The 21,737-nt window shown below is 38.9% G+C and overlaps 1 protein-coding gene across 5 annotated transcripts in view; it reads left to right on the top strand.

Moving 5' to 3' along the window:
* The window catches only part of LOC134617663 (dual specificity calcium/calmodulin-dependent 3',5'-cyclic nucleotide phosphodiesterase 1C-like), a 66,861-nt gene that overhangs the window by 41,850 nt on the left and 3,274 nt on the right, over positions 1 to 21,737 (top strand). For 4 of the 5 annotated variants that reach the window (XM_063462998.1, XM_063462997.1, XM_063463000.1 and 1 more), the window contains 12 exons: positions 1,958 to 2,024; positions 2,250 to 2,366; positions 2,818 to 2,958; positions 4,835 to 4,935; positions 6,517 to 6,645; positions 7,121 to 7,222; positions 11,332 to 11,452; positions 12,991 to 13,072; positions 13,963 to 14,083; positions 18,074 to 18,249; positions 18,761 to 18,994; positions 19,994 to 20,056. In XM_063462998.1, coding sequence (XP_063319068.1) covers positions 1,958 to 2,024; positions 2,250 to 2,366; positions 2,818 to 2,958; positions 4,835 to 4,935; positions 6,517 to 6,645; positions 7,121 to 7,222; positions 11,332 to 11,452; positions 12,991 to 13,072; positions 13,963 to 14,083; positions 18,074 to 18,249; positions 18,761 to 18,994; positions 19,994 to 20,056 — 1,454 coding nt within the window. The remainder of the gene's footprint in view (positions 1 to 1,957; positions 2,025 to 2,249; positions 2,367 to 2,817; positions 2,959 to 4,834; positions 4,936 to 6,516; positions 6,646 to 7,120; positions 7,223 to 11,331; positions 11,453 to 12,990; positions 13,073 to 13,962; positions 14,084 to 18,073; positions 18,250 to 18,760; positions 18,995 to 19,993; positions 20,057 to 21,737) is intronic. The other variant, XM_063462999.1, reaches the window with a different exon arrangement.

The following is a 21,737-nucleotide window of genomic DNA, read 5'->3' as shown; positions in this document are numbered from 1 at the left end:
AACACTTCCACAATCACATCCAAGCCTGGAGCCATCAGCCCTAAATAATTCATGGCCTATCACCTTTTATTTCCCCCCTTGCCAATCTATTATTGGTGCATCCAAATCAGTGTCACGACTTGAAGCAGTTCAATCAGCGTCTTTAGTTTGGCCTTGCATAACAAATGGATAGCACTCGTGCACATTTTTGAAGACATGGTGTTCTAAAACTGTTTTGTTTGCTTTTGTTTGTTAAAGTAGTTCAAAGTTTTGTGTAATTTAATGAGGAATAGTAAATAACTGAGTTATGCAGAGGCTCGAAACTTATTTTAAGTCACCCATTTTATTGCACATGCTGTTTGCTTTTGTTTGTGTCTGGATAGATGATATGTTGATGTGTAAATTTGATATGACATAAGTCTTTTTAGATAAATCATAAAAAACATTTGAAGGCAATAAGGCAAATACTAAAATGCAGTAATAGAACTTTCTTTTGTACATAATTTAAGAGTAGTTATTAAAGCTGGGGGTTTGCAACATGTTTTTGGCACTACTAGACAAAAAGATCAATAATAACCTTTCAGCATATAGTAATTCAAGTGGTCTGAAAGGGAACTAGTGCCTTTCCTCTGGTCATTGTTTACAATCTTTAGATAATCAAATCATGACAGGAGACTTTGACCACAGGTCTTTTTACTCTAGTTCAGATGAAGATGTATGAGGTGTCTAAAAAGCAAAAAGACTTTATAGTGAGAGGCAGGGGTGCAGGTTAAGTAGAATCCTTTACCGAGGGAAATGGTGGTTCTTTGTAGGCAAAAAATTAGTTTGAGACCTTACTTTTGGCAGGTGTAAAGCTCATATATATAAGAGGCTCTTAGAATAGATAAGCAAAAGCTGGAGGAGGAGGGTTGTCTGTTTTTAGGTTTTTCTTTATTTATATCTGTTGCTGCTTTAATAAATACTTAGGTATACAGCAGAGGGAGGAAGGATTCAAAGCAGTAAAAGTGAGAGAGGCAAACCGTTTGGCATATTTATTATTCAATTACAATATATATACATATATAAATAATATATTTATTCTGTCTTGCAATGTAAATCTCTGGTATATTATTGCTGATAGGTGATGAAGTTCTTACTTAAGACTGCCTTATCTGAACGTGTGAGCACCAAACTGAATGAGAGCGACTGACAAGTAGGAGAGAGAGGAAATAATTCAAAATTTAAAGCCGCACTCCTTGGTTAAAATTTCAATCTGCTGGAAATGTGTGTGCATCCTCGGAACGCTGGCTCTCTCACCTGAGTCGACAATACATCATCAGTTCCTTGGCGAGCCTGGCTAAGCACAATCATTCGGAGAGCTGCATACAGCTCTAGGCTGTGCTTTATCACACAGTAACATGCAACATGTATTTGTTTAAATCAGTAAGCCTCTAACATGTGAGTTATAATCTTTCTTAATCTGTTTTACAGTGAAGCCATATTGGAAAATGGAGGATTAAAGTGAAAATGTGGAACAGCGTGGTGCACTCTGAGCTGTCCACTATCTGTATAGATATCTGCCGTTCATTGAAACTATTGTGATGCTAAATTTGAAACTATAGCATCTGTTCTTATTCCACTAAATTGCGAGATGCTGAGCACCACACACCAATTTTGTAGCCATCCAACTGAATCTAATGGCTCATTGGTCTCATGGGGAATTACATAGCTTGTGTTGCAGCTTGCAATGAAGTAAAACCATATTTTATCCTCATATATGAGGATAAAGCTTTTGCATGTAAAAAAAAAAAAAAAAAGACTAGCTTGCAAAGAATTTGCCTCTTCTCAACCTAACCTGTCTAATATAGCTTCACAGTGAGTTGTGCATATTTGAAGCTTTAGGGAAACTAGCAGGCTGTGGTTTGGGGTTGGTGTAGTAACCTCTGCTGTTTGCACTCAGCAGTGCTTTTCATTTGATGTTTTTATCTCGTTCAAACAGGATGTACCGGCGTACCTCCAATATGGTGGGACTTAGCTACCCAGCTTCTGTCATATCTGTGCTTAAGGTATTAACGTGTGCACTCACATTCAAAAAGAAACATACGCATAAGGAAAAGTTACTTGGTGCACACATACACGCTGTGAAAATCTACATACTCTGAAATATTTATATGAAGTGGGCTTTTGGCACCATTTGTTTGTGTTGTGTGTTTTCCTTTTGTGTTGGTAGAGGATGAATAAGTTGTTTGACAAGGATGGTGTCATTATTTAAATGTTTCTCCTTCATACAGAATGTTGACAAGTGGTCGTTTGATGTCTTCGCTCTGAATGAGGCCAGTGGAGACCACGCACTTAAATTCATATTCTACGAGCTGCTCACAAGATATGACCTCATTAGTCGTTTCAAGGTAAAGCCCCAAGGAAATAATGTACCAGCTGAAACTGGTATGTGGTGGTTTATGCCATTAAAACAAGAAAAACTATTCAGTATGAGTAAGAATCTTCACTGTTCCTTATTTGATGGATGTGGGCACACTCTCCTCTCCACCTTAGAATAAGATTATCTCACTGTATTTTAATCATTATATGAAGGGGGCTGGCCACATTTCATCTCAACTGATAGTACAGGAGCTCATTTTCCATAGTGTCTTTGAGGTGAGGACACTTCTTGAAGTGACATCATCTCAGTGTGTAAATGACGTGGGCAATGAAGCAGCTATGAATATGTAACTGTACTCTGAAATAGTTCATTAGTTTAGGACAATCGTTTTAGATGTTGCGCGCACATCATTCAAGTCACCAGATATCTTGGAGAAGGGTTTCCTGTTTACATTTTCTTGTTGTTTTGTCTGATGTCAGATCCCAATCTCTGCAGTGGTGTCATTTGTCGAGGCCCTTGAGGTCGGATACAGCAAACATAAAAACCCCTACCACAACCTGATTCATGCTGCTGATGTCACACAGACTGTGCACTACTTGCTACTCAAGACTGGCATGGTGGTGAGTAAAACATGGACAAGTTAGGTAACATAATGTTATACACATACATACAGTAACCTGCTAAAAAGAAACAAGTAAAAAAAAAAACAACCCAAAACTGTTGAACATCTTGGTTTAGTTCCAAGAAAGCAGGCTCAATGGATCGAAGCTTAGTCTGTGAAAGTGAGGGGATTTTATCCACATGGTATTCAGAACATCTCTGTCAGTCTAATTGCAGCTTTGCCTGACATTCAGCTTTTAAATATGGCTTTTTTTAGCCTGAAGAATCCATGAACCATCTTTTTAGACAAAAAAACAAACAACAGCCAAAATTAATTCTAGGAAGGTTGAAAACATCTAAGGAATAGGCACCGAATATAATGCACATTAATGCTTGTTTTACCTTTTTAAAATAAAATATTACCTCTTGCCTTTTTTTCCTGGGTATATCATTGCTGCTCCATAGATTTTGCTGTTTTTGCTCTTTTTACTATCAGGTGACCTATATTTCACTTCTTTGCACCGAGGTGACTTTAGGGCATTTCTGATGCAGCATTTATTCAAAAAAGGAATAAAAAACACTAGCCTGAGTTCAAAGTCCCTAACCAGCCGGCCGCCCCCGCTTCCAGTGTTTTTATTTAATCACCTTAATAAGGTGGCTGCGACAGCTGTCGACATGGTATGTTTCTCTGGGCAGTGCCTTGCGGAGGAAACCACATTACTGCTAGAACCACAGGCTCCTTGGAGAGCAGGAGAAGGACATCTATCATTTTGCAGGCCCTCCAGACTCCATTAAATCAACAATCAACAGGTCATTCATAAAGCAGACCCATGAGGAAATACAGTGAGTGGTGGATCAGCCATCATGCACCCACCCCATTTTTAATGACTCCTCCACCCCCCACTGTTGATTAGTCACCAATATCGACTGGGCTTCCTGAGCTAAATCCCCACTCTGTGCATGTGAGGGCACTCAGATGCATGCACATCTTAGAGGGGAAAAAAGCCCTGATTACAGTGTGCTGATTACAGATTAGATTTTATAGATGAAACTAATGATTGATTCACTGAAAAAATAATCCACAAATCCACCAATAATATTAACTAAATAATTATATATTGAAGAGTTGTTATCGATCTTCCTCACTGACATCTCAGCCATAAATTAAATAAGATTATCACAAACTATTCCTGCAACAGTCTGCTGCTGCACCGACATTATCTTCTTTGCTGTAATCATGAATCGCACATCAAACAGCTACAACATGCCCCAAAAACACACATAGGAAGGTGCGATGTGTAGTCTCACCTTGTGACACTAAACTTATAGTAAACTTAAAAAAGAGACTTGTGGGGTTTTTTTTGTAATATTTGGTGACATATGTGGAACAAAGCAGATTGACAGACCATCACAGAGAAACTGAAATCAGAAGTGATGAAGTGACAGTTTAAAATGCAATTTCCAATAGAGCTTGTCTTATCTGAAGTTTCTTTTTTGCTTTTCTAACCTTTTCCTCTATCTCCTTCTTCCCATTTGTTTCCTTTCATCCCTGACGGTAATGTATTTCTCATGCCGCATACTTCTCTGGATCTTTTATATCACTTTATATCGCCTCTACATTTTTATGGCTTGATGTTCTATTCCCTGCGTCTCCCTTTTTTCAATTCACTGGCTTCTCATCTCTCTTCTCTAATTTTTGTCCATTCTTTCCTCTTCTTTTCATTACTTTCCCCCACCTCCTTTTCCTGTCAACGTCTGTCTTTTCCATCTCGTTACCTCTTCTCCTGAACACCGTTCCCTCTTATATATCCATCTTAATGTCCTCCTCATCATCATCCTTACCTCACCCCTTCCTCGCTCCGTTGTCCTCCTCTTTTCTTCTTCTTTTGCCTCCAGCATTGGTTGACTGAGCTTGAGATCTTTGCCATGATCTTTGCGGCGGCGGTCCATGACTACGAGCACACGGGGACCACAAACAACTTCCACATTCAGACAAGGTAATGGATCATTAAATCATAAATGCATGGCACTGACTCGCCCGATCAATGTTTTCATTTGCAGCAAGAGGGCTTTACAATCACACTGTGATCGCCTGCAGTGCAGTAATAACACTGGGGCTGGTCGGGAGTCCAGATGAACTCCAAAACCCATCCTCTTGAAAAAAAAATCTGTTCTACAAAACAAGGAATTGCTCAGCATTTTTCACTCTTGTCAACTTGAAAGAAAAACATTTACCATCATTTGGAAAAAAAGGAAAAACAATTCACCAGGGCTCTATATACAGCTATGAAAAACTAAGTACACTATTACAGCTTCTATAGGACTTAAGATAAGTAGCAGACAGGTGCTGATAATAAAATGCATTTGATTAATTGATCATCAGCAACCGTGACCATCTCTGTAAAAGCAGAGGTTTTGGCAGCTTACAGGTCTAAAGCATTTAGGTGTTTGTTAGCAACATGTTACAATCTTCCGAGTAGTGGATGCCCCAGCAAATTAACCCCAAGGTCAGACCTTGCAGTGCTAAGAGAAATTATGAAACCCCAAGACAATGTCAAACTCACACAGATATAATGTTAATGTTCCTGACGGTACAGTTGGAAGAAGGCTGCAGAGTTGGAATGGTTGCCAGGAGAAAACCTCTTCTCTTTTTGGGCCTGAACAAACCCAAAAACATCTGGAAAAGTGTTCTTTGGACAGATGAGACCAAGGTGGAGATGTCTGACCACGATGCAGAGTGTCACATTTCGTGAAAACACAGCATATCATGACAAACACTTCATACTAGCTGTCAAGCATGGTGGCAGAGGGGTGATGATTTGGGTTTGCTTTTCAGCCACAGGACATTTTAGGGCGAAATATGGGCCCATCTGGCTAAAATCATGGGGGTGTCCTTACATTTTCACAGGAGCAGATAGAGTCCTTTGAAACTTTTTTGGCATTTCACATAACACAACAATTAAAATCTATTATTATGAGAAAAACAATCTGATTTCTTTTGACCAGTGCCCTCCTATTTTTAGGATGCATGAACTTTATTTTATTCATTTTGATTTAGAACCTTAGAAGAGTCAGTGTTCCTCAGCCTTTCAATAAATAATGAAATTCTTTTTAAAAAATATGTTAGCTTTGATACAGGTTTAAGTAAATAATACCCTCCACATGTTATTTCTTTATTTTTTCTGTTTATTCTTTTCATTGTTTTTCTGTTGCATTTGGCAGGTGAGAGTTCAACCAAATTTTAGTCTTTGACCATGTCAGATGTATTTTCCAGAAAAGAAATGTGTCAGATCTTTCACTAGTTCCCAGACTGCAGCAATAGCTTTGTTGTGCACTCAGTGTTTTGAGCACAGCACTCTTTATAGTGTCATCAAGCTACAGTTTTTGAACTAAAGTAAAACAGAAGCAGCTAAATGAATCTCAAGTAGGCAACCAATTTGGATCTTTGATTTTGACTAGCATCTGCAAAAATGTTTAAAGGATTTAGTAACATCTGTGGATCCCTCATGTGTTTTCTGAGCTGTTTGATTTCCCTGCAATAGACCAAGAAAAGAGTTTTCTTTCTTTTGGACTGACAGGTCAGACACAGCTATCCTGTATAATGATCGTTCAGTATTGGAGAGTCATCATGTCAGCGCAGCCTATCGCCTGCTGCAGGACGACGATGAAATGAACATCCTCTACAACCTCTCTAAGGATGACTGGAGGTCAGTAACACAGACAGAGAATGATAGGAAGGGTGCAGGATAGGTGAGTGACAGCAAAGGGGATTAAAAGTCAGATGTAAAAATATCACATGAGAACAGATAGATGAAGCATGAATAAAACCAAGCAGAGCGCACAGGTCAAGCAGCAGAGTCTCACAACGAACACCTACTCAAAGTAAACTGAGCTCCTGTTTTTCCAGGCTACTTATACACAGTAGAAACACAGAGTCAAAATCAGCAAAGCTGGATTACCTTCAAGGCTCAACAACTTTATAGAAATGGAACTGTAATATGAAGATAGCTCTAATCTGATTACATACAGCATAAGCTACTGTCAAATCAGATAGAAATAGTTCTCAAAAACCGCCTTCATCTAATTACACAGACTTCAAAATAAGTCAGCTTTTATTAGCCGCAGGTTTGACTGTTTTTTATGCTGCACATGGCTCATGTTTTCTCTTTTTTTTTCATTTAGAGAGCTGCGGGCTTTAGTAGTGGAAATGGTGCTGGCTACAGACATGTCCTGCCACTTCCAGCAAGTTAAGGCCATGAAGAACTTCCTACAACAACCGGAGGGGTCAGTTGCCATTTCCTTCATTACAGTTTATAATGTGCGCCCTTGCCCCTGCAATTTACATACCCATTATCCCCGCTATCAGCCACCATTTACTAACCACCTGCCATTTACAACCTAATTAATCCTGCCCCGAAGAAGGCACTCGGAGAGAAACACAATAAACAGGCCTCTTTTATATCAGGTGGACCTCTGGAATGAAAAACAAGGGAGGATTTCTGTTGCTCGGGTGTTGTTTACTCAACATAAAAAAATTTAATTCAATGAGTCTTTTGCTGCCAAATAGTACCAAATGTCGCACATTACACAGTGCAGGTATTCAACAGAGAGTTACCACGGTGCCTCTCAGGCACAAACGCAGCTTGTTTCTCTGTGCTGGACGTCTGCAACAGAGTTACGGTGTAGTCACACCAGATTTGGCAGGGTGAAATTTATTTACACACTGTGGCTAAAAAAAAGGGCCGCTGCCAGAAATTGCTGGCAGGTTTGTTGGCATGCCGTCCTTTTGCTACTGCTGATGAGCTAGCAGAAAATGTTTCGTTTTCACAGAAAAAAAATATAGCACTTCCTTTGACAGAATTATTGTTCTGCTGCTTGTATTCTTTAGCATTAATGCTCCCTCACACTTTACAGTCACTAATATTCTCTGGGTGTTATACTTTTGTAAAGAATATCAGAAATCCTTTGCACAGCAGAAAATATGAACAGAATCAAAAATGGAGAAATGAAAAAAAAGGAACTTCTCAACTTTTTCCACTCTTAAACAATTTAGACAAGAGGAAGACAAGAAGAGAAATTATCAATAACATCACCCAGAAACAATGAGGGAATAACACTCTTTATCTCTCTACCTTGCAATGTTCCCCTGGGAATCCTTGAATCCTGGCATTCATGTGGATGTTATTCTTACATGCACCAGCCACCTAAACATTGTTACACACTATCTGATGGAAGCTTCCTCCCAAGCAGGATAATGTCCCCGATAGTAGAAAACAAAAACCAAAGTATCTAACAGAGCTGGTTCTCTCACCGACTGACTTGGCTGTTGTGAACCGCTGATGTTCGCATTTCATATTCTTATCTCTTATTATGCCACAGGGATGCCTAACTGACACAAACTAGGGAAAATAAATGGTACACAATTTCATCCCAGAATGGAATAATCATAAAAAAAAGGAAAAGAGTAAAATTAAAACAAAGTCACTTATGGGATAAACTTTCATATAAGTGCGTTCCCAAAATCTAATACAGACTACAAAATGAAGTAAACTTGTCAAGAAGGCTACCATGTAATCTCTTGTGTATTTTCTTTATTTATGTTGAACCCATACAAACAACATAAATTGGTAACAGATGTGATGTAGCGTTAATGAGGCGAAGTGGGAGCCAAACTAGGGCTACAGCTAGCAAGTGACCTTGCAAAGACGCTGTTTTTTAGGTTTTTAACTCTGGAAAATATCCAGAGAATAAAGTAAGAAAATGTCAGGAGTTGCCCTTTTTCAGCAAGACTGCGCACTTAAGATGCATTCTCACTACTGCAAATACTCTGTTTGCTTAAGGCGAAGGGAACTGTTTGGAGAGACTGTGCAAGAGGAAGGACACGTGACGCCTGTTGGCTCCCTGTGAATTCAGTAGATATTTGCCTGCTCTGTTCTCACATAGGCTTGGTCGGATATTATGTGGATGTCGTACTAAAGGGGTTGTATATAAAGGCCTGTTTAATATCCAATCTCACTGCAATGGACACCTTAAGTTTGTACCTCTGACAGTCAATATCAGGCTGCAGTTCCTGAGTAAAAAATGACTCGAGCCACTGAGCTGTGAACCAGTGCAGAGAAAAACCCACACATAAAAAATATGGATGGCAAATTATGCTGAGGTGGTTCTTAATGTTATCCTAGAGGGAGAATGGCTACAGCTTTGTTTCTCTTTAAAATTCTTGCAGTGAATCTATATAAAAAACAAAGTTTAGGTCCTGCTTTGCTTAAACTAAATGGTAGTGAATGACGTTAGATATGTGCCTGATTCATTTAGAAGTTCTACATAATACTCTGTTGGTATTTTTAAGTGCATTAATGGTGTGCATCTTTTTAAGCACTTTAAGCACCCTAACACGACTGCAGTGACCGATAACTGTTGTACATGCAGACACTGAGCTGAAGCGTGCATACAGAAATAAAAACACTATCAAGCAAACTATCATGCGATGTGATGACTCATCAGTGCTGATGCAGCTGCTGCATTGACAAGAAACATGTTGACCTTCAGGGTATTCTTTTCACCGTGATAATGCCGAGCACTTATCTGAAAACTACTCAGAAGGCACTGATATGTAGATAAGTGGCTTCCTAAAAATATATATTGGTATCAACAATATTGTGTTCCCTGTATTTGTGAATATAACTTGAAAATTGCTGACCTGAAGGTAATCGTCAAGGGAGAGTATTGGGTGCTCACACACACGCACACACGCAAGCATGCACCAAAATAAGAGATTGCAGTCTGCAGGGAGCTGTGATGCTGAATAGACTCTAATGTGAAGTAATTCAAACCAGACTGCTGCAGGCCTGCTTAGAGTGCACTTTAAGACCCAATCTGCCACAAATGGAATGAGGGGAAAAACGTGAGCTAGTCTTTTTCACCTCTGTTTAACCTCTGCTATGCGTGTATTATTGTGCCTGCATTTTCATGTGACTGCCTATTTTCTATATGCGTCTGTTCATGATTCAGTCCGTTTACCATGAGATTTTGATATTAGGTAGCGATTTCTCTAGAGCTGAGATGATCTTCATACTGTGTTTTAATGTGGAAGTAATATGAATGAAGAGGACTTTTGAATGGATGGATGGAAGAATATACAGATAGACACATAGTGCTGGAGGTAGGGGGTTCCTTACTGTAATGAAAATAGAGCATTTCATGTTTTTGAGTATTGAAAATTAGATTTAGGATAGTTATAAATACGAAATTATACATGTATTGTATGTATTGTACTACATGTTACTGTGATACCCACGATTATGTCTTTGTGATCTAAGAACTGGTGTCACAAAAGTGTGACCAACACAGTCATCACTGAATTGGCCGTTATTTTGATTTCAAGCCAATATCTGTAAATCTTTGTGACTGCATATTTCACGCGTGTGGTCAGCCCAGAAACAGAAAGACATAAAAACTCAAATCAACTACAGACTACTGGCTTTCTGGATCATGCTACATTTGTTATGTCCAGGATCACATTATGCTATGATTACACACATACACACAGACCCACGAGGTGCAAACAATACCAACTATGTTATCGCATTTAGTAAATAATCTACGTTTATACAACAGATATGCAGTCATACTGTTTAAACACCTGCCACACTCCTCACAGCCGCCTTTGTAGTAGTTCTCACTACAGTTGGTGTCTCCAGGACCTCGTTATACTATGATTGCACACACACACACATACACACACTTGAAGACTCCCAAAGTGAAAACAATACCAGTTTTGCTGTCTTGCTGTCATGTTGGAATAGTGTTTTTTTAATATTCTAAGTGACTGGGGACGAAAAACTAAACTCAAGCCAGTGAATGTGCAGTAAGACATAAAAGACAATAAAAAGCTAACCTGTCACTTACACTGAATTTCTTGTACAGACTCATTTCTGGACAGCTGTAGACTCTTGTGCAGCTGTGCCAGGGATACTTACCGTTATTGGCATTTTCTTGCATCTTTTCTGGGGTCTTTCATTAATCTTATCCAAGATTAATCTGCAATGTCTTTGTAACAACTTTTATTTTTTATTTTTTTGCCAGGTTTTTGGCAAAACCTGAAGCTGGTTCTGAACTTGGCAGATAAAGTATTTCTGACTCACATTCATTTTTTAAAGCCAGAAACACAAAAATGATCTCAATCAATACAGTTTATCATGATACCTCCAAAATCAATTAGCTGCATCGCAAATGGTGATTTGTCCTTCTTTCCTTCTGTCATTTTCTTTTTTCTTTAAAAATAGCTTCTTTTTTCATTTATAAAAACACACAAACAAAACATAAACCATTAGACTTTTCAAGAAAACAGCCATGATGGCAATTTTTAAAACTGCCTGTCTTCTCTCTCTTAGCATCGACAAGCCAAAGGCGCTGTCCTTGCTGCTGCACACAGCAGACATCAGCCACCCGGCCAAGACTTGGGACCTCCACCACCGTTGGACCACCTCCCTACTAGAGGAGTTCTTCAGACAGGTGAGTTCCTCTGTTACGTCAGAGTAACATGTTGGATGATGGTGGTACAGTGTATGGTTTAGTGGTGGTTTAAATGTATGCAGAGAGAACATGGCATGCTTTTCAGTTGACCTCAGACACAAAGGTCAAATTTACCCTCAGCTGGCAGTTTACTAGGTAGTCATGCTGAGAACTAATCAAGCCTTTGGGGGAAGATCATGCTCTCCAATTTCATGAAATTCTGGAATTCAGGGTCATAAATCGGAAGTATGTTGTTGCCATGATCAATAAGCCACATGTAGCTATCTATGTTTGAGTTTTTTTATAGCTTTGATTATATTTTGACAAACTGACACCTGTTAAATTTGCTGAATTAATTTATTGAAAAAAACCATCTAAGGTGTTATACATTAAAAATGATATCTTCCCTCCCCTCATGCCCAGCGGATTGCGACAGATGGATTCACCTCTCTGAGTCTTCTTATTAAAAGGGAGTTTTTCCTTCCCACTGTTGCCTTGTTCTTGTTCACAGGGGGTTGTCTGATTGTTGGGGTTTTCTCTGTATTATTGTAGGTTCTTTACCTTACAATATCAAGCACCTAGAGGTGAATTGAATATCTAGCATGCAAGATTTATCGACTTTTAAATGCTGGCGTGAGATTGAAAATTTCTGAGGTGCTACTGCGCAGTCCAACAGAGCCTTCATGAAGACATGAGGTTGAAGAGAGGCATTGGAAGGCATTGGAAATAATATATTGAGCTTTCTTGCTGATAGATGAAACACATGATTTGAAATGCAGTTTATTTATCTTTTGGTTTTAGTCATTGCTCATCTTTGTCGCTGGTGCGTTGTATTAGTTTTTGGGTGCTATGTCAACAAAAGCGATTTATTCTTTTGATTCAGTCACACTCACATGAAGTGTGTTTCACACTTCATGTGAGTGTAACATAAAAAATGAAATAATAATATTGGGAAATAATGCTGTTAATGTGAAGCTTTTGCAAAACACTACCAACAAGAGAAATATGCAGTCACACCAGCAAATGTGTTTTTAAAAAGAACAACGTGCTCCATAGAAGATTAAAATGTACAGCGTGACAATGAATTTATGCTATAAATAATAAATGGCGTAATTGTAAATCTCATAAAGAAGGACAGACGTTTAAATGGTGCCACACTGCTTAAATCTCGTCCATTATTAATCCACATTGTTCCCATTATCAGTGCTATTGTTATTGTGGTTGCTTTCACGAGCCTTTTGTCTCTGGGGATACGAATTGCCGATAAATAGCCTCTCCAAAGAACATTGCCTCCCGACTCCACATCTCATCTGTTTGTGACAAAACAGAGGAGAAAATGAAACACATTTGCGGCCCAAACGCACTCGGGGAGGGGCTCAGATGAATCCAAGGTCTGTTGATAGAAGTGTGAGCATATGGTGTGCAGTGGTAAGTGTGTAGGCAAAGATGTGTGTGTGCATGTCTGCAGGGTGCGTCGTATTTGCCCAAAAATATCAAAGACAGGAGGATTTTGACTTAAGAAGCTCTTGTGTTTCCAGGGGGACAAAGAAGCTGAGCTCGGGCTGCCGTTCTCTCCACTCTGTGACCGAAAGTCCACGATGGTGGCACAGTCACAAATCGGTGAGAGGCTTCCCCACCCTCACATAAACCATCTGCACAATACAGTACACCACTTTTTGGGGGAAAAACATCTTGCAACTGAAGGAATTTTGCACTGAGGAATGGACAAACATTTGAACTAGCTAGAACACGTTTAAAAGTGTAGAGGTTACATAGGCCAAAGGTGTACTTAATGTTTTCACAGAAGATTACTGAATCTATTGATATTTTTTGCATCATAAATTATTAAAAAGGCTAATTTTTGTTTCGAGTAATTGAAGTCTGCCACATTTGAACAAGAAAATATCAGAAAAATGTGTGAAAAAAATAAAAATAAACCAAAATAAGCTATTTTATTCTGTCTCCACAGAAACACTAATCATATAGGAAACTGGTATCTATTTTGAAACAGCAGCTAATATTTGCTGATAAGCAGGCAGGTTTTGAGTTCCCTCTGAGGTTCACTCCTATTTCACTTTTGGTTCTATCACTCTCTCATCTTGACTTCTTTATTTTCGTCGCCAACAGGAATATTTTCTTTTACCTGGTAGTTTTTACCCCAATAATTCTCTCATTCAGACCTCCAACTAACTGGAAGAATCAAAGAACTGTCTTCTTTCTGTTTTTTATTGCTTTAGTTTTCCCGATAGATTTCTTACCCAGTGGCAAAGAAGAAAGGAAGGCTTATAGTCAACCAGTCTAAATGTGTCATTATTCTATAATTATTACATTGTGCAGTCTACATCTACATCACAAACTGCTGTTTGCCTGTTTTACTAATTAACGTTACAAAGAGGTTTTTTTTGCTCTGGGCTTCTTTTCTTCTTTTTAACCTTTAATAGCACAAAATAGACTGTGACTATATACTGCAGACATGCTAACATTACCTTTGCCGACGTCTTCATCTCCAGGATTCATAGACTTCATCGTAGTGCCAACCTTTACTGTGCTCACCGACATGATGGAGCGCATTGTCACGCCACTCATTGAGGAGGCCTCCCATTCCGGTTTGACTGGTTTCAGACGCTCAAGGTAAGCTGCAGTGGTTTCTCTCAGAGATCATTTAGTAATAAAAAGTTTAGATTTTTTTGTGCAGCTCATTCAGAAAACCAAGCAGATGGAAGTGGGTGACTGTATGTAAATCAGATTACATTTTATTCAACCAGCCTCGTCGATCAAGAATAAAAAAAATGTGCTGTTTTCTCTCCTCGTGTACCTTTCCAAGAAACTACTTGCTCAATGACAAGATTAGACCTCAACAACCCTGCTGCAATAACGGCATATCTAATGGAAGTATTGAGAACAGCAGATGAGTCTCCCATGAGTAATCCATTTCTGTGCGTGGAAATGTTTCCACCTTTCATCAAGCAGAGCTACACACCTTGAAATTGACATTTTAGGGATGCTAGTCGAGTTCACCTCACCGTCCGTGATCGAGAATGAGCTGTGGTGCTGGATTGGCATGCACAAAAGCCTCTCGAGATACAAAAGGAAGCGATTTTGCCTTCACTGGTTTAATTAATTGGCTCAATACTTTTCCTCCGGCCTCGTACTCAATCACGTATGTGCAAGGCTTTCAAAGCTCCCAAATAAGAAAGTACATTCCGCTTGCTTTTTTGTTCATAATATTTAAACTATAACGAGAAAGATAATTAAAAAACTTTAGTCTGTAAATTGTTTAAACTTTATGTTTTGTTAAGTGGGCTCATTGCAAAATAAAGCAGTACTTGGGGAGTCTGGCTCTGCATCTTTTGTTGCACCTGCACATCAATATCATCCTCCCTGTTCTCCTCAACAGCAGTCATTAGCATCACTCAGTGGGCCTCCAGTCGAAGCTAACCGAGTGGAAATCTCAGATAGTGTTGCCACTTGTGCAGTCTCTTTGTCTACGTACACACCTGGGTGCTTTTGATTTTCCTTGGACTGTTTCTTCACACCGTTTATAGCTGCTTTCAATCACCTGTAACTATGTCTGTCTCTCTTCCTATGATTATCCACCTCTGCTTCTTCCTTGCTTTTTCAACACGCAGACAAATCTAAAAGCTCAAGGTTTTTTTTAGCTGAAAAAGAATTTTATTTTGACATTTATGATCCCCAGAGACAGATTCCTTCTGACTTTTAAGATCCCATAGATTTTTTTTCCCTAGGGCTAACGTCACTGACATTAGTAACTTTGAATTAAAAGTCTGCAACTATTAAAAGAATTGCAGGAAGCTGACATTCTTGTACCTTACATAATAAATTGGAATATCTTTTTTGATCCATTAAAAGGGGTCTTCCAGCAGTGTAGAACTGCAATTCCCTGCAGCTGGAGGTCTGTGACTTTTAGTGCCTATAATAAAAAGTCCCATTGTTCAGTCAGTCATGAGCACCTTCTAAATGCCCGACTTTTGTTTGAAAAACAGGAGCTTTCAAAGTGTGACATGATTAACAAATATGATGGCAGCAATTTATACGTTCACATGGAAGTGCAAGGTCAAAGAGTTAAAATGAACCAACCTGAAGTAAGTTCACAATCACAGAAAGGAACCAGGTCAGATAAATTCAAAACAACGATTCTTTACCCTCAAAAAACATGAAGCAATAATTCTGAGTAAAATGTAACTGTGATTTATAAAATCAAAGGTTCATTTATTCACATAATGAATTGTTAAGAAAGATGTGCTTGGTACAAACTAAATACTGTATACCAGGCAAATAGATGTCATCAGACCAGATTGCATTAACCTTTTTTGAGTGTATATTTTTTATTACGCTGCCCTGGGGTATTCTTTTTCAGTGGCACCTCCTCCTACTGTCAACTCCCCAAACTAATTTCTGTATATCACTACAGAATCACACACAGGCTGATGGTAAAAGTAAAGAAACAAATTCAAGTATGTGTTTTGCCACTTTGCCGCTCACTGAGTAGGCACATTGGTTTACTAATTTAAAACAGCTTTTGCTGGCTTGCGGTATTACACTTTGGTAATGATAATTTGCATAATTAATCTTTCATTAATATCTCCCATGAAAGACCAGATGATCTACGCAATGTGTGTTTTTTTTTTGACTGAAATATCTGACATCTTTTCCGTTAAGAAATTGTTCTTGAAAACTCCTTAAAATCTTCAGCCAGTCTTGTGCAATGATGCTAATGCCTCCATTGTCTTAAACACCACCAGCTGCAGCCATGCAACTGCATTAACCTCTTTTCAGCAGATACATAATAATAATAATAATAAACTTTATTTATAAAGCACACTAAAAAACCAAGGGTATACCAAGGTGCTTGACAAAAAATAAAATAGGAAAAAGGAGATGGGAGGGAAAAGAGAAAGGACCTGGCACGTATCAATTATAAAACCTTGACAATCATAATATATAAAAGTAGTTAACAAGCATAACGGATAAAAATGTACCAACGCACACCAAATGTTAACTAGGTGGAAAAGCAAGATTAAATAAATGAGTCTTCAGCCGTGATTTAAACAGTGGCATAGAGTCAGACGCCCGGATAGCAACAGGAAGATGGTTCCATAAGACTGGGGCAGCTACAGCAAACGCACGGTCGCCGCGAGATTTCAGCCGAGAACGAGGTTGCTCCAGAAGAAGTTGGGTAGCAGATCTAAGTGCTCTGACAGGAGTGTGCAACCTAAGAAGCTCATTGAGGTAGCTCGGCGCCAAATTATTAATAATTTTGTAAGTGAAAAGTAGTACTTTAAATTGAATACAGTATTTAACTGGCAGCCAGTGCAAGCCAGCAAGAACAGGAGTGATGGAAGAAAATTTCCTGCTACCTGTCAAAAGGCGTGCCGCCGCATTCTGGACAGTCTGCAATCTGACGAGAAGGGAGGAGGAAAGGCCAATGTAAAGAGAGTTGCAGTAGTCCAACCTGGAAGTCACGAATGCGTGAATAAGTTTTTCCAGGTCATTGTGCGGAATATAGCGCTTAGCCTTAGAAATGGACCTCACAACAGCAGACACTTGCTTGTCAAATTTAAACGAGCTATCCAGTAATATGCCCAAATTACTGGCATAATCAGAAGGGGAGCTAGCAAAAGGCATCAGAGCAGCACACAATTGGTCGCGGGGGATTTTACTATCGAACACCACGATCTCCGTTTTCTTTTCGTTCAGGACAAGAGAATTACTCTTGAACCAATCTTTAACCTCACGCATGCATTCACGAAAATAGTGAAAAGACATAGCAAGATCGTCAGTAATCTCAAAATAAATCTGTATATCATCAGCATAGCAATGAAAGGCAATATTATACTTCTCAAAAATTGCTCCAAGAGGGAGCAGATATAGTGAAAAGAGAATAGGGCCTAATACAGATCCTTGAGGCACACCACAGCGTACAGGTACAGAGGAAGATGAGAAGTTGCCCAAATTAACCGAGAAAGACCTGTCAGCAAGATAAGATTTAAACCAGTTGAGGGCAGTGCCTCTTATACCCACAGTATGCTCAAGTCTTAGTAGAAGAATGCTATGATCAACCATATCAAAAGCAGAGGAAAGGTCCAATAAAACCAGGACCACAGAGCGTCCAGAGTAAGTGCTTGCAAGAAGGTCATTGAGAACTCTAAGCAAGGCCGTTTCAGTGCTATGCCGTGGCTTAAAGGCAGACTGAAATTTCTCTGCAATGTTGTTCGCGTCTAAATACGCCTGAAGCTGAGAAAGAACTAGTCGCTCCAGGATCTTGGACAGAAACGGAAGCTTAGAGATCGGTCTATAGTTCAAAAGATCATAACAATCAAGATTCTTTTTTTTCAGAATAGGCTGGACTACACCATGCTTAAAGGCCAGTGGGCCAGATCCAGAGAGTAGAAAAAAATTCATTAAGAATAGAATGCTCGGTCCAATTACATCAAAGCAGCCCTTAACAATGCGTGATGGGAGAATATCAAACACAGCATTGGTGTTTTTCAGTTGATGCCCAGTGTTGGTAAAAGTGGCCCGATTTCAGTCTCTGAGAGCTGCTTGAATACCTCTAGATACTTTATCTCTTGTTTACATTTTTCTTTTTTGTCTGTCCAGTCTGAACAGTATTAGTTCAGATGAAAGCAAAAGGCACAGTGTCAAGAGCATGGGCTCCGACAGCAGCTCATCGGGCCCGGGCTCTCTGCTGACGGTGGACATGAAGAACTTCAAAGCGTTGTGGAATGAAGAAGTTTATCAAAACAGAGAGAGGTGGAAAGCCCAGGCTGCTAAAGGTATAGTACAGTTCGATCTAGTGAAAATATGGTGATTTATGGCCATGGTAAAACTGATCTGTCCAAACAGATCATGACCTTCTTCACAGAAAATTGGCTTAAAAAAGCTGCAATGCTTTCAAGTTATTCGCAGGGGGGTTTTAACTGGCCTGCACAACAACAGCATTGGTGGGAACATGATCTGTTGAGACATGATGAAATAATACACCACTGCTGATCAGTATGTCAGTGTGGATTAATTTGTATTTAATTTTCTTCATACTACAGTAGCACAAAAAACAATAGACTGAAGCTACATGTCTTGTGAGTTGGTGGAGACCAAAAACAGAGCTAAAAGAAAGAATGTTAGACTTACATTTAAAGTCCACAAAGTACAGCTCCAGCAAAGTTGCGTTGTGTGTTAACAAAAAACACTGTTTATTAATCGTCATCTCGAATTTTCCTCATTTAAAGTAAAAAATAAGGAGTTATGAATATTTCTAAACTGCTCCCATACTCCATATTACCTCAGAAGCAGAGGAAAGAGCTAAGAAGGAAGCGGAGGAGCGAGCACAGCAGGAAGAGTCGATGGAGCCCCAGGAGGTCCAAGCAGAATCCGAACAGCCTGAACCAAAGGAGGACAAATTGGAGGGAGAGTCGCCCGAGTCGGAAGAGGTCAGCACACCACCAGATGGTAACACAGGGAAAACAGAGCAGGGAGCACAGCCTGGGAGTGCCACGCACAACAGCCCCCCACTGCAGAACGGTACTTCCTTTAAACTATGTAATCCCACAGCATGGCCGGCTTTTAAAAGACGTGACCTAAGGCCCAATCCTCTACATGTTGCAGTCAGTACATACAGTTTACTGACATGCAAACTTTTTCTGGGAGCTTAAGTGATCATAAAAGTTTGCAGAACATAGCTAACTTTTCCATGGAATTTGATATTGATCAGTGCATCAGTGTAGTCTTAGATTAACTTCCAAAATGTAACGTTTTAATGAAATCTTCCGAGTACATATGAATGTTTACAAAATATTTGTTAATTCCTAACTAGACTGGACCAAATCCCTCCCTTCAAAGTCAGAATAAAAAACTACCCACCCTTAAAGCAAATCATGGGATCTTTATGTCTCGTTTCATCAAAACAACACTCTGAAGTCCAGATACTGTGAACAGTATCCGATTTGAGATGAAAAAGCTTCACATCAGCACATATGAAAAGCTGAAATTAAAATATACGTGTCACTTGGACTGACTAATCAGTTTGATGGATTGTTGTAGCTTTTTAATCCAAGAATAGGTTTGTTATTGTATTAGAACAGAATGAGAAACACAAGGAGGATTTTTTCTATCCAATTTTTTAAATTTTGAAAAAAGAGAGCAAATGCAAAATTCCTTTAATCATATTTTTAGCTTATGAGCATCAAATTTCCCCATTTTCATTTTCCCAGTGTTTGCTTCAAGTTTTAAAATATTATCATATTCAACTTTTTCTGACAGTATTATCAGCTTGTTCCATCTCTTTATACAGAGCATTACATTTACACTGAGCAAAATATTCTGTTTGGAGGTTGCAACTTCAGATCAGATTAAATTCTGTAGATTTGGGGATTGTACATAATTTAATGCTGCCTTCGTTATACAGACCATTCTGTGGGTCTGTATTTTAGAATTACTCATTAGGAGTATTGCATGTTTTTAAACGCTGATTTTAAATGTATAAGTAAAGTCAGAATAATAACAAAAACATTTTTTTTTCAGGAGAGCTGTCAGAAGGGGCCGAGTCTCCAGAAGGTGAAGAAGACAAAAACAAAGCAGTCGAGGGTGAGTGTAACCCTGCAGCCTGAAGCTACTGATAGAAAATAAAACTGAAATATCTTTATTTCCATCTATGTCTGTATGCAGGGTTGTGGAAAGTATTTGCCCCTTCCAGATTTCTTTTTTTTTGTTTCAGACTTAAATATTTCAGATTATCAAAACTTTAATAATGGACAAAGACCACCTGATACAAAATGCAGTTTTTAAATGATTATTTCATTTTTAAGAGGAAAAAAAAGCTATCCAAACTTACCAGGCACTATGTGAAAAAGTAATTACCTCCATACATGTAGTACATGTACATGATTTAACAATTTTGTATGCATACATGATTGTATGAATTATTGTGATTAACCACATTTTTTGGAAAGCATTCAGAGTTCAGTTTCACTACCCACAATCAGGCCTGATTACTGCCAGACCTGCTGAATCAAGAAATCACTTAAATAGAAATAGAAATAGAAACTGTCTGACAAAGTGAAGTAGGCCAGATCTCAAAAAGGAGCCGTGGTATGATTCTCAAAGGAGTCATGCCACAATTTAAAGAAACAGATGAGACACAAACATTTTTTAGTCTGTAAAGGGTTACAAAGTGATTTCTAAGGCTTCCAGACTTTGGCAAACCACAGTGAAAGCCATTATCCACAAATGGTGAAAACATGGAACAGCATAGAGCCTTCCCAGGAGCAACAGTGACTCATCCAGGAGGTCACAAAAGAACCCAAAACAACATCTACAGAACTGCAGGCCTCACTTGCCTCAGTTAAGGTCAGTGTTCATGATTCAACAATGCGAAAGAGACTGAAGAAAATGCTGTCGACCAAAAAATACCAAAAAATAAAACTTTAACTTTTTGAGAGGCTTTATTCCTGTTGCATCTGTGTAAAACTAACACTGCATTTAAAAAGAACAGCATACCAACAGTCGAGCATGGTGGTAGTGTGATGCTCAGGAGCCTCTTTGCTGTTTCAAGACCTGGAGGACTTACTGTAAGTGATGGTACCATGAATTCTGTTCTCCACCAGAAAATCCTGAAGGGGAATGTCCAACCATCAATTCATGCCCTGAAGCTGAAGTTCACTTGAAACATACCAGCAAGACAACCTCTGAATGGCTCAAAAGAGCAAAATGAAAGTTTTGCAGTGGCCTAGTGAAAGTCTGGACTTAAATCAAATTAAGATGCGTGACTTTAACAGGCTGTTCATGCTCAAAAACCCTCCAATGTGGCTGAATTAAAATAATTCTGCAAGGAGGAGTGGGTTAAAAATTCCTGAAAAGTGGTGTGAGAGACTCATCGGCAGTTATCACAAATGCTGGATCGCAGTTCTTGCTGCCAAAAGCGACTCAACCAGTTTAGGGAGCAATTACTTTTTCACACAGATCTGGATAAAATGTTTTCCCTTAATAAATGAAATAATTGTTTAAAATCTGCATTTTACATTTATTTGGGTTATCTTTGTCTAATATTAAAATTGTTTCAGTGATCTGAAACATGTAGTTGTGAGAAATGCAAAAAGAATAAGAAATCACCAAGGGGGCAAATACTTTCCACACCACTGTATCTCCCTTGAAATAAGGTAACTTATTAATTTTGTGAATCACAGCGTTGGAGTATTTGATTAGAAGATAACACAAATATATCATTTATTTCCCTAAATGATTAATTTCTCTTTCCTGCTTGCCCCCA

The sequence above is a fragment of the Pelmatolapia mariae genome, linkage group LG18, assembly GCF_036321145.2.
Source record: "Pelmatolapia mariae isolate MD_Pm_ZW linkage group LG18, Pm_UMD_F_2, whole genome shotgun sequence".
NCBI lineage: Eukaryota > Metazoa > Chordata > Actinopteri > Cichliformes > Cichlidae > Pelmatolapia > Pelmatolapia mariae.
The sequence above is the reverse complement of the archived record's forward strand: the minus strand, read 5'-3'. Positions and strand labels throughout refer to the sequence as shown.